This window comes from Aquila chrysaetos, chromosome 4 (genome assembly GCF_900496995.4).
Source record: "Aquila chrysaetos chrysaetos chromosome 4, bAquChr1.4, whole genome shotgun sequence".
Lineage (NCBI taxonomy): Eukaryota > Metazoa > Chordata > Aves > Accipitriformes > Accipitridae > Aquila > Aquila chrysaetos.
This window is the reverse complement of record NC_044007.1, coordinates 25437978-25451312: the sequence shown is the minus strand read 5'-3', so window position 1 is coordinate 25451312 and position 13335 is coordinate 25437978. Positions and strand designations below refer to the sequence as shown.

Below are 13335 nucleotides of genomic sequence, written 5' to 3'. Positions count from 1 at the left end.
GTGCTTCTGACAGTGGCTGCAGCTGCCTTGGTTATTTCCCGCTGAATGAGCCAGATACTGGCTCCTCTGCTTCCAGGCTGCTCCCTGGAGTGGAGGCATGGAGTGGCTCTAGCTTTCCCTGTCCTCTTCCTCCCTGAGAGAGGGATGTGGCCTTCTCTGAGCCCGGAGCCAACCAGCAGGAGGGCAGGTGGATGCTGGAGGGGATATTTTGGGGGCGCAACAACAGGACTGAGGAAGGTGACAGATTAGTAGCTTCTGGTGTGAAGTTTCAGGGCTTTATGGAAGCAAGAGTAAGACCTATGACAGTGTTGTCTTTTGCATCCCTTGATTAATGGAGTTGATTAAACTGGATTATTGTGCATTTAGGTTTGATTTGGGGAGTTTATGGAAGATTTTTTTTTCCCCAAACACACTCTAAATTTAGTGTCCTAACTATTTTTTCCTCAGTTGAGTATCCTCAGGTTTTTTTTTATTCATGATATAGTAACTTACAGTGGCACATTACAAAAATGTAAACGAGTAAGATAGTGCTTTAGAGCAAGGAGAAGAGCAGGAGAGAGAAAAAGGTTATGTGGTTGTTATATGCTTTGGGTTTTTTTTATTATTTCTTCTCCAACAAGCCACAGAATTGAAAAATGTGCTGTTAAAGTGGGTTTAAATTGAGAGAATTTTCATCTGTCCTCCCACACGAGCATTAGAAATCTTGTTTTTGCTGCATGAATGCTTATATTTCAAAGTTAGCATCAAAGTTCCTAAGGCTAAGTGAGGAGATGATTTAGCATGTTTTCCTGATTGCAGCTTGTTGTGATTGTGTCTTTCTTCAAACAGTTATTTTGCTTCCCGGTCTCTTTTGGTGTTCCCCAAAATAGTTTTTCCAGGCAAACACTATAATTCTTATCCTAACTAGTGCACAGTAGCAAGTCTCTTGCTCCCACCTGTTTTCACCTGCTTCTGGCAAGAAGATTGGATACCTATCCCTTTTGAAAGGTATCTGCAAGTCAAAATGAAATGCCTCTACCACTCACTTGGGATGAAATGCAGTTTAACACTGCATACAACATCTTTGTTGATTTTGGGGGGAAGTGGTGTCAATGTGAGTAGGACAGCTTTCCTGAAGCTGAGTAGTACTCAGAATCCTGATATGCAAAGGTGAGGACCCTTCAGCCCAGTTGGTGCGACAATTAAGTGATGTGATCACAGTGTCTTTCACTTCTTTTTTGGCTGAATTGTACAGTGTTGTCATTCTAGTAATCTGTTCTCTCTTCAAAAAAAGAAGAAATTTCCCCACTTGGTGGCACCCGTGACAGCATGCGTGTGTGTTATTTGCATATGTTAAAACAGGAATATGGCTTTGCTGTCTGAACCATCAGAGCCTGAGGCTCTGGCTGGGAAGTGCGCTGGATGGCATGAGGCTCTTGAGATTGCCAGGGGAGCCAGAGTTAAGCTCTGGAACTTGGGGTTCATAGCTGGTATAAAGTGTCATCTGTGCAGCATGCCTGCTGGAAAATGACTGGTAATTCTGGACTGAGCTGCTTTAAAAAAAAAAAAAAATGCTGTGGGGAGTCCCTGAGGCCTGCATAGAAACCATTGATATTTAATGTACTTTTTCCTACCATACAGTTAAACTAACACAGTGCCTCACAATGATGAAAGTCTGCTGTGGAGCTGTTAAGGTTCAATTTTGAGGGAAAGGGAAATAATGTGGCAAAGTGAGAAATATTTTATAACTGCAGCAAATAGCTAATGTGGAGTACATTTATGCTGCCACAGATTCTTTACTGAACCATCCAGAAATGTGACAGACACTCTGCCAGGAAGACCTTTATTCCTCTAAAGTTTGCTGGGAATTTTTTGGTATCATGGGTTAGGAATAAATAAAGGAACATATTTAAATAGATAAACTGATCCTAAGTACATGAAAATTACCCAGACAGTAAAACTTTAGTTTGAATTGTAGTAGGTGATACATTAGGAAATACTATCTGTGCATGTTATCATGGTCTGAAGTTTGTTTCCAATTATATTACTGAAGTACCCTAGAAGCTGACTGCTGGTTAGAAGACTTGGGTGGGCTTTTTTTTTTTTTTTTTTTTTTTTTTCTCTAATCTTGCTGCTGTACACTATATTCTACCTACACGAAAAGAAAGAAGAGCTCAGTCAAGTTTGCCTTGGCATTCCAAACTGAATTCTTAGGTGTGTCTTCTGGACATAATATGACAGTAGCATAAATAATACCTGGTATTTTATTCAGAGCTTTGGCTTAATAGATCTAAAAGCAAGTTGATATTTTTCCTTGTTTTTTTAAGTTTTGCCATCTCTCTGTTACACGTGGATTCTAAGCTGTGTAATCCCGATTTCCAAAGGCTGATTGTACTCATTATTTCTGCCCTCTCTGCACTCACCTCAGGCATTTGGCATTGGGAACAGGCCAAGGGAAGTGAAGGGGATTGCGACCAGCACCGAAACAGCAGAGGGAAACCAAGGAATTGCATCTAGGCCTCTAGAGTTTTTTGGTCTAGGTCTCTGCTGTGTAAAAGTACTTTTGATGATGTTTCTGTGAACATAAAAGCAGGAACATTTTTACGTTGTGTTAAACTTAGTCACTGCTTCTGCATTGACTTCTAACAATGCTTATGGCTCGCATGTATTGATTATATGTTTAACTCTCTTGTGAGAAAGGGATCCCCAGAAGTGCAGAGTGAAAATCTTTCAGTGCAGTTACTATCTTGACTTGTTATATAACCAGCATGCTTATTTTATACTTAATTTCCATGTAGTCTTTATTTAAATAATATGATATCTTCAGAGGCTTTTGACTTTATCCTTATAATGTACATTAACAATTTGATGTTGTCTGTCTCTTCAGGGATGATTCTGTCCCAGAGGATAATATTTGGAGGGGTATTCTCTCTGTGATTTTCTTCTTTCTAATCATCAGTGTTCTAGCTTTTCCTAATGGTGAGTAAGGTTTATACTTTTATACTTCACTTTGTAACATGTGACTTTTGCTTCATTGCCACTATATTTTGATTTTTATTAAAGTACCATTTTTTAAATTTTTTTTTTCTTTACTTTTTTGTCATTCCTTTATGTTAAGGAGCAGTCTAAAAATGGGTTGCAATCACACTGAGAGGAGATAACAGTAAAACGCAAGTTATTTATAGCTTGTCTGTATCTAACAAGGAAGTCGGGTTCTCAAAATCAGTGTCTCTATTTGCAGGTGCACAGTTGCAGCTCAGATTGCTAAGTAATGATGCTGCCAGATTTTTAAATAATGTTTAAAAGGAGTCTGCCTCAGTGTGTTTTAACAGAAGTGTCATTCTACAAATTCTCAGAGATATAACACCTTACGTAAATCACCTTACTGGAAGCTAGTGATAGTTAGAAATGGTCTAAGTCACATTACAATGTAAAAACACAGTTGCTCAGTAGAAGGTTAAGTTGGACAAAAGTTTTGGTAATTGTGTGAGGAGCAGAAAGTGCAAAAATGTAAAAACCCTTGCATGACACTTAATTCTGTGGAGGAAATGCTGTCTTCCTGTTGTGTTTGGGTTTGTTTATTATTTATTTCTTTTTAATTTTTACTTACAGCTGTCAGCAAAAGCATAATTCTTCAAGTCTAAACTGTCTCAGGATTGGCAGTGTTCAGGAAGAAACAGTGATTGTGATCAGGGCAGCTTTGTATTTCAGAGTTGGGATGTGTTTTTTTGACATTTTAAAAATCATTAATCCATACTTTTCACAAAGTTCTCCCTGAAAAACTGAATGCCAGAGGAAAATGAGCTCTATGTGTACAGTGGTGAAAGAGCAGTCTGCAGTGTGTGCTGAAAATATTTGTTCAGCCACTTCTTGCTACCTAAATGTATGATTCATGTTTAGAGGTTTTCCAGTTTCACCAGACTTACCTTCTCTGCTCTTCACATTAACTGAGAGGTTTTTAATCTAATAAAGTCAGTTTAGTCGCTGGCTCTAAAGTAAATAATATTGACACTGGTAAAGAGAAAAGGTATCTTACTTCTTGCCAGATACACGATACTCAGTTTGGAAGTTTTGGGAGGCCTGTTTGCTAACATTTCATGGTAGTCTGAAGGCTAAGCACCATGTTTCTTTGCTAACACACAGAAATTTGTATTTGATGACTTCATTGGGAGCAAGCCATGTGTGAGCTGTGGTCTAGAAACCAGATCAAGAGATCCTCAGGTGACACCTGAGATATGGTGTCTGCTGACTAAACAGCATACTAATGTTCTGGAAACAACTCCATAAAAATAATGAAAAATTTTGTCTGCATCCTACTAATTGGCAGTCTCCTTTTCCTCTCTGAAATCTGCTGTTACCATTTATTTTAATTTTTTTTTTTTTTTTTACATAGAGCCCCAGCTTTTGGCTATATTTGATGGAGAAGTGATCTGTGCTCATTGCAAATCCTCATATGCGATATACTCAAAAATAGATTATGTGGTTCTTATTGACTGTCTTCTAATAAGCTTTTTGTTTACTGTCCACAGGACCCTTTACGCGTCCCCACCCTGCAATATGGAGAATGGTTTTTGGTAAGTTTAAGTTATGTTTCTGACTTTTTCAGTGCTTCTGTAGGACTGGCCATTTTAACTTTCAGATGAATGGAATTGTCCTGAAACATAATTGTGCATCAAACTTGCGTGAATGTCACTTCCCTCCCACTTCTGAGCAGTTGCTTATGTAATCTGTTCTTAGTTATGTTTGGGAATGTCATTGTAGTTACTCTGTGTCAGGATGGTGTAAATTAAATCACCAGAAAGGGATCATTCATCCTGATACTGTTTTAACCTGGTTTGTGTTTGTGCTTCCTAATCTCCTTCCCCTACACCCTTCCTACTGCCATCTCTTCCCACCCCAAAAGTTTGGGTTTTTTACAGCTACTGCATATACTATCTGACTTCTACCAAAATCCGGTCTAGTAGGGTGCTTCTTTTCATTATTGGCAAAATGTGCTATTACTTTATATGTTTATTAAATTATATCATTCTATAGCTTAACATACGTTTATTAATATTCTTAACATGTATATATTCATGTTCTTAACTTATAATTTCAGCAAAAATACCTGTAAATATTAGTCGCATTCGTAGTTTGGAAAATAATTCTATTAACTACAGAACTAACTGAGTGAAATCCTGCTCCTTAAACATCTGAATTACATGGCAAAAACAGAAGGAATTTTATTTTGAAATAATTCAGAGTTCACAGAGCCTATCCTAGACTTTAAGCACATTTGCAGAGAATTACGCATATTTGATTTAAAAGCTGATCTGTTTCTTTTTGAGGGGACTGAATGTTTCTCTCTCCCACCACCTTATATAGCTAAAAATAAGTAGCGTCCCAAAGTAGCTGATTACTCATCTGCTGACATTGAGAGGATACTGCTGATTAGATAGTACTCGTTAAAGAATCCTGCTTCTTGTGAAGTTTGGGAAACACAGGTCCTACTGCTCATTTCAGGTTTCAGCAAATGTAAAGTAAAAGGTCATTTGCAATGTTGATACTGTCAGGGCTTGACCCCTTGTACTTCCAGGAAAAGGCTGCATGGAAAATCAAGAACAACATTTTTCCCCGTGTAATTCTGCTGCTTCTGGCATGGTTTGTTTAGCCACACTTGAGTTTCTCAGACCTGTTCAGTAGATGAAAGGCAGGAGTAGTGCGTCCTCAGCATTTCAGGATGTACCCTCGCCTGCAACCTGTACTTCTTGTAGTAGTGTGGCATCTGTTTACTTGATGTGTTTTTAGGATGTACTACAGAGGACAGTATATATACTTTCTGTTCGTGTGTGTACTTGAATGGCAGTTGTTCTCTAGTGTACATGGGGGATTAATAACATGTGAGTTCTGGTTATAGTTTAAAATATCTTTTTAGAATTTCTATAGTTTATTTTGTATGGTAGATACTAAGTTTATTCACATTAATCTTTCTGCCTTCCATGACATTGCTGCAGGATACAAGTAAGTTTGAGTGCTAGACTATGGAAATGGTGTTAGTGTTTATATGCCTCTTCCAAATGTGGTCTTAGATATCTGTGAACTTGTGAATAATGTAAAGATATGCTCCCAGCAGCAGCTTCGTCTACCCACAGATCTACTCTTAGGACTCTTAACTTCTTACAAGTTTTTCTTTTTTATAAAGATCCATATTCAGATGTTGGGAGGAGAGAGGCGGTAGTCCCAAATGCAATAGTGTTTCATAATTTATAATGGTGTGACAACAAATCATAATAATTTTTATCTTTAAAAGCTTCAAGCAGCAAATTTTCCAGCTCACAAAAGTAACTCAAACATACATTACTTTATATTTATAACTACTCTTTATTGCCAGCATAGCTCAGAATTGCCAGGTGGGTTTATTAAATTGTTCTTTGTGTTGAAATCTGCATAAAGGCTTAGGGACTTGCATTATTGAGACCAAGAATACTTAAAGCAAAGGGACAGAGCTAATCCAATCCTGGGGTCCTAATGTATCTCTTACTAAAGAGCTTCCTGATCACAGCCTTGTACTACTCATGACTAAACTGATTAGACTGATTTTGTTTTGATTGGGTTCATGCAGTCAAGCCTATATTATATCACTTGAAACAGGAGGTGTATATGAAGGGCTGAGTGCTCAGAGATTACCATCTGACTTGGGTCTGTTAAGCTTTTTTGCATGTAGCCACTGTATGTAGAAAACTCAATTTGTGCAAATGGGGCATGTATAGAGTAACAGTTTGGAAGTAGCTTTTTGGACTCTCAGTGTCTCAAGGAGTTTTGTGAGTGAACATGATTCTAAAGCTGAGTCTTTTTGCAGGTCTCAGTGTGCTCTATTTTCTGTTCCTGGTGTTCGTGCTCTTCCTTAATTTTGAGCAGGTAAAAGCAGTGATGTACTGGCTGGATCCTAATCTTCGATATGCCACAAGGGAAGCAGATATTATGGTATGTATTCATGGCACTTTACTGGACATTTTGACTACTTTAGATATGTTTTACATGGGTGGGAAGGGATAAACCTGAATTTGCTGGCATGAGCAGTGCAAGTTTGTGCCTACACTTGACAGAGTCAATGAGCCTTTTGTGTCAAATGCTGATTCTCTACATTGAAATCAATTGTTGTGAATTGTGGGTATGAGTAGTTGGGCACCAAGCAGAAGAAGGTTACTGCGTGGAGAGGCAAGAGTTGCCAGTCTTGTCCTCTTCATTGTTGCACCAAATTATTGCCCACCACCTGACCAGTGTGCTTCCTTGCCCTTGGGTTTGCGCATCTGCTCACCGTGGTCATCTGCTGTATAGTGGGTGCTGTTACTGGACTCATGCCTCAAGAGTAAGGAAATACACTGACTGTCTTTGGTCATAGCAATTATTGCACGTGCAAAGTACTGCACCACACCTAATCAGCAGTGGCTGCAAACTCCTGCCCTGTAGCATGTAAGAGGGAATGGAAAATTTTACAGTACAGTAAGCTTACATTAGTTGATTGATAGTGAGGGCTGCATACAGGCTCCTTACCTGGAAAGCTCTGGATGCTTCAGGTGTTGCACCTCAGCTGATCAGCAGTACATGTTGTGCAACTCCGGTGTCTAGAGCAGGGCTGTGACTTTCTGTTCTGCAGGAGATGTGTGGTGGTGGCAAGGCATGGGCAGCCTGCTATTAGGGTGGTGGGAGGACATGTTGCTAAATGGAGCATGAGCATGGGGGTTAGTGATGTTGCTGAGCAACAAAAGGGAGCTGAAACGAGGGGTCTGTTGGTAAGACAGATTCACCTGGCTCTCCTGTCATTTAAGTTAGAAATAAATAGATTCAAGTCAGGGGAGGACTAGTATTACTACTGGCACAGAACCACAGTGCAGCAGATTCCTTGACTGTAGCAGTCAGTGGAAACTTAGTCTATACTACTTTGCAATCTTGATACTGTCACTTAAAGTTGGAGTAAATTTTGAAAGTGCAACTGTAATGAAGGCTGCAGCTTGGTCTCTTGCACAGGGGTGACTAAGTTGCTTGACTGTAAAAGAAAGTTCAACACATTTCACTGTATGACTGGCAAAGCTGCAGCTGGAAAGATGATATGGGGGGGGAAGCCACAGTAAAAATAACAGCAAAAAAGTAAAAGCCCTGAAAAAAAGCTTACTTTTGGAGTAACCTCATTGTGTTCACTCATCATAGAGTTTCAGATATCATGGTGTAGCTAGGAGCCTGCAGCTTCCATTGTGCATTCCATGCTTCTCATGCTGGCAAATGAACCAGTTTCAGATCTCTTTGGGTACATGCACTAAAACTGCAGCTTTGCCATCCTTAGGACAGGTGGTGCACCTTTGTCTGAATGACCAGCAGCAGTGGCTTGTGCTAGAAGGAATACCATGTTTTCGCTTCAGGGAGCATCAGCAGTAAGGGTTACTTACAGTTTCATAGTGGGACTTAACTGCCTGCTAATAGAAGTATTTGTGTGAAATTGTATATTCTTCTCTTTATGGAGACCAGGATTTAAATCTTTCTCTGCCATCCCCTTTTCAACTTGATCATGGTTCATTTGTGCAGGATTAGCAATAGTTCTGGCCTGAAAGAGAATCCTTTCTTAATTTGACAGCACTGAGCAGTGCTGTGTTGTCACCTGCAGGTGGCAATGTATATTTTAGGAGGGTTGGAGAGCAGAGATTTTTTTAAATGTGTGTTTCCAGTTGGGAATAGTTAAGTTTGTGTCCAGTGACAAGACTGAACTCCAGATGCAGCCTCCTGATGGCATACAGATTTTTTTTTTTGTTGGGCAGTGATTTCTAGCACTTGCTGTACAACATGATGAGAGAACACATTTCCTTTGTTATTGATGACTAGAATATTAATTAATGTTTGTAAGGAATCTGCCACTCATCTGTGACAAAACAGTTGCAATTTCCCTTTGATTTTTTTTTTTAAATTCAGCCCTGTGACTGAACTTTCTCAATATGAATGTGGTCTGGGAAATTGCTTTTGTGAGGAAAATAAGACACAAAAGATACTCAAATGAACATTGAGATGAGTAACATAACATCACAAACTGGTGAGGATTAGCCACTGATGAGCACATCTGAACACTAGACAGCATGAAAATGGGGAAAGGTGGTTATTTCAAATCAAGACCCCAAAGAAAAGCAAATAACTATTTTCTGGAGTATTGTTTGCTGGTTTTATTATTATTGATTTTATTGCTCTTGCTGTTCCTCTGTCACATAACAAATACGTGCTCTTTCAGGCACCAAGGTCTATTCTATCTCCCTTTAAATTAGAGCTGTACTGTGATGACACTGAGTCTTAATACTGAATGTTTTCCTACAGACTTTAGAAGGACAAGAAAGCGAAATAATGCTTATTTTAATATCCTTATAATTTCAGGCTTGTTGCACTGGATAGAAAGAAGTTTCTTCATTCTAGTATTTCTGAAGTTGCCTGTTGATTGAGGTTTTTTGTTGTTTTTGTTTTTGTTTGTTTGGGTTTTTTTTTTCATTAACAGGAGTATGCTGTGAACTGTCATGTTATCACGTGGGAGAGGATCCTTAGCCACTTTGATATATTTGCTTTTGGGCATTTCTGGGGCTGGGCTATGAAGGCTTTGCTGATCCGGAGCTATGGGCTGTGCTGGACTATTAGCATCACCTGGGAGCTCACTGAAGTAGGCCACCCATTTATCTTAATTATAAGCAAATGTATGAGACTTGAATTGTTCTTGAGGGGCTGGAGGGGGATAGTGTGAATGTTACGTGAATGATGACTCACTAGTTCTCAGTATAGATTTACATTTTAAGCCTTATAACTCAGATGCTGAGCAATTGATGCATTTGCATTAGTGGACAACAGCAAACTGGGATTTAGGTAAGTGACTTCCTACTACTTGAGCAGGAGGGAAGTCTAGGCCAGCCTATTGGTGCCATCCATAATTTGTTTTTCTGCTGTTCTGGGAGTCAACGCTCATGCTACTTCAGATGTTGACTAATATTCTGTGATTCAGAGCAATTGTTCTCCTCTTTCACCTTGCAATATCTATGATCTACTGTCATGATCCCCTCAACCCAAATACAACAGTATTACACATTGTGTATAGTTGTGCATACTGTACAGTGAAATGGAGTTGAGGCATCCCTGAGGAAGATGTGAGGACCCATGAGAAGAAGTCTATATGTGATGGCAAGACACCATTTGGTGTGTTGTTTTCTGTCACGATGCCTGAATGCATAGACCTTCTTCTGTTAAATTGTACCCCACAAGCCTAATTTATTCATGTTCATTGACATTAAAATGTGATTTTTATTAGACCTGCACCATGGTTTGGAGGACCACTGACTTATTTTTGTTACCTAGTTTTACCACAGTTCTCCCAAGCACATGCTTAAGTCATTTGACTGTTGGCACTTTCAAATGTATTTTGGATTAAAAAAAAATACAGATACTTGACTTGATTCAGTCAATTGACTGTTGCTTGGACTGCTGGTTCTTATTGTTAGATCTGTTTTAAGAATTCAAGCTGATTAATTGCTACTCTAAATATTTTCATTTGCATGTAATCTAGAGCTTGATTAGTAGAATATGTGTCACCTAAAATCCAAGGATGCGTTTCTATAAAAATGAGTTTAATTTCATTGTATTCTTTGATTGGACAATTTAGAGGAAAAAAAAATCCAATTTTTATCAGCTTTTGGGACAGTATAGTCTAACCTGTCACACTTCAAATAGTGTAGATGTAAACACCTGAATTTAGTCTTTAAAATCATAGTTTTCTCTAGAGCTTGCTGTCTTGAGAATGCTTGGCTCATCTGACAAGGCATTTATAATTCAGAAACATAGATAAGGATTTAGTTGTCTAAAATTAAACTTCTGGGTTTGAAAATACTGGTGGCATGAGTTCCTTTTCAAAACATGTTTTTGTTCTGTGGCATTGAAGGATATGCTGTTTGAAATTGCTTAAGATTGGGATTTCACAAGTACCCATCCACAAAAAGCAACTTTGCTAGTTATTGTTTTCAGGTTTTTTCTCCAGAAAAGAATAAATTTGGATTTGTTTCACATGCACTCTTATTGTTCAGTTGATCATTACACAGCCATCATCGTCAATTTGACACCGCATAGGGTGTCTAGTATTCCCTGTTGTTGAAAGGCAGATTATTGGAACAGACAATGTGTTGCGTAAGGTTCAATATATAGAGAGGTTATCACCACTCAAATGGATTTTTAATGAATTAGTTAATTTAGGAGAGTCATTAGAAACCTATAGAAGTTATTGGGGCAGTTACACAGGGATTTAGCTGTGCATCTTCTATTAGCACTAACAGATTTCAGCTGGTTCCCTGTTTTGAACTGGGACACTTGGCTTATGCTCCTTACTATTGGATTAAAGTTGGGATGCAAGCAGACCTCATTCTCTCATTCTGAGAAGACAGCTAGCACCTTAGAGATGGTCTAGCTAACACCTGTGCTCTGGTTTTTGCTGCCTTACTATCTGTAACTTCTGGTGTCTTCGGCTGGATTACTGCAGATTGAGATTCCTAGCCCAGTGCCCTTTTCTGGTTAAAATAATTTAAAATATGAAAAGGAAACTGTAGCAGGATAATGAGCAACATTGTATAGCTTGGGTTCTGAAGAGAAATTCAAATTTTCTTTTCAGCAGGTTGAAATTCCCATAGCCTTGTCAAAGAAAAACTAGTTGCTTTGATATACTTTTGCAAGAGTTTTCAAAGGAACTGTCATTATCAATATCACTGTAACTTATTATAAATGGACCAGTATTCATTCTTGCTGTATACAGAGAACATTCTTCTTGTTCCTTTTCCCACATCTGATTTTTTTTCAATATTTTATTTATACATCTGTTAACAGAAGATACTTAATTACAAAATCAAACCATTAATCTTCCACAGACACAGTGTATGTACATTAACTGACAAAAATTGTACTGTTTTTGTAGAGGTAAGAATATTCTTTAGTTTGCTATGTGTTCTGTTGAGCATCTCCTTGAGTATTCCAAAGGGACTGCTTAACACATAGCTGTCTTGATTTCCAGTCCACAGCTTACTTTTTCAGTCTATTTTTTGGGTTGCTGGGATTTTTTTCTTGTAGAATAGAGAATACAATTATTTTCTCTTAAAGGAGAATGAGAGGCGCTGAATCCATTTCTAGCTCTCAGTAAATTATGTTTATATCTTGCCTTAACTCTGGCCAGTTGTTTTCCTTCACTCTATCAAAAGTGTAGAGTCACCAAATGTACCTGTAAATACGTTTAATTGCCTTGCTAATGTCTCATAGTGGTCTTCAGTTAATTTCAGTATTCAGAAAGGAACAGCTTGCTTCAGAGGTAAATGATTTGTGTACTTTCCAGGGGAAATCTTTAAGGGACTGAATATGTTTTTGTATATCCAGATGGTGTCAGCTTTTCAGTCTGATGTTGGTTTCTTTCTGGCCTATTTTCCAGTATCTTCATCATAAAAGTACCTTCATAATTAGCGCTTAGCAGAGACCAAGCAGGAAGAGCGAGTTGGAATATCCTCTTAACTTCTTGAACCATTCTGGATCAAGTATAGCAGCAAAGCTTGTAGTGTCTGAAATATTGGTGAAGTCTTAATCTTTTTACAGTCATTAAATTTCTTAAAAATAGTAAATGAAAGAAAGTTTTGAAACAGAACAAGTCTTAAGTCCTGAACTCCAGCATGCTTTAGTACTGACAGATGTTACAAATGCATCCATTCTACTTACTGCATCTTGTTGCTGGTTTAGAAAACATACTTCTTAAAACTATTTAGCAAAAACAAAACGAAGATTCTCTTCAATTTATTTTTTTTAAAGCACAAAACACTTTCTTTCCTCCAAGAAATGCAGTAGTTTTTCTTGTTTCATGCCTTTCTATGAATGTTCTGTGTATCATCTTTGAGAGGCCGAGGACTGCATGATATCCTTATATACAGCATAGCCCCAACAGGGAATGGTAAGAAGGAAACCTCTGATGTCTTGTGTCGTTCTATCCAAGGCCTTCTGAAGTTAATGGAAGGATGCCCATCAAATTTCAGTGGTTGTGGCTCATGTCCTTGGAAGTATGACATACTGAAAAGCTGATTTTTTGAATGTGTACTTAAAAAGTGAATTTAGATTAATTCTGTGCTGTTCCTCACCCAGAATCTTTTTGCTGTATTCTGTAGCTCTTCTTCATGCACCTTCTGCCTAATTTTGCTGAATGCTGGTGGGATCAAGTCATTTTGGACATCCTGCTTTGTAACGGGGGTGGCATCTGGTTGGGCATGGTAGTTTGTCGTTTCTTGGAGATGAGGACCTATCACTGGGCAAGCTTCAAGTAGGTCTAAATTAAAGCTTGATAAA

At 38.4% G+C, this 13335-nt stretch overlaps 1 protein-coding gene across 2 annotated transcripts in view; it reads left to right on the top strand.

Moving 5' to 3' along the window:
- Window positions 1–13335, top strand: part of PTDSS1 (phosphatidylserine synthase 1) — a 31579-nt gene that overhangs the window by 2846 nt on the left and 15398 nt on the right. For both annotated transcript variants that reach the window (XM_030012235.2, XM_030012234.2), the window contains exons 2-6: window positions 2867–2958; window positions 4509–4553; window positions 6818–6942; window positions 9488–9646; window positions 13158–13309. In XM_030012235.2, the coding sequence (XP_029868095.1) occupies window positions 2867–2958; window positions 4509–4553; window positions 6818–6942; window positions 9488–9646; window positions 13158–13309 (573 nt within the window). The remainder of the gene's footprint in view (window positions 1–2866; window positions 2959–4508; window positions 4554–6817; window positions 6943–9487; window positions 9647–13157; window positions 13310–13335) is intronic.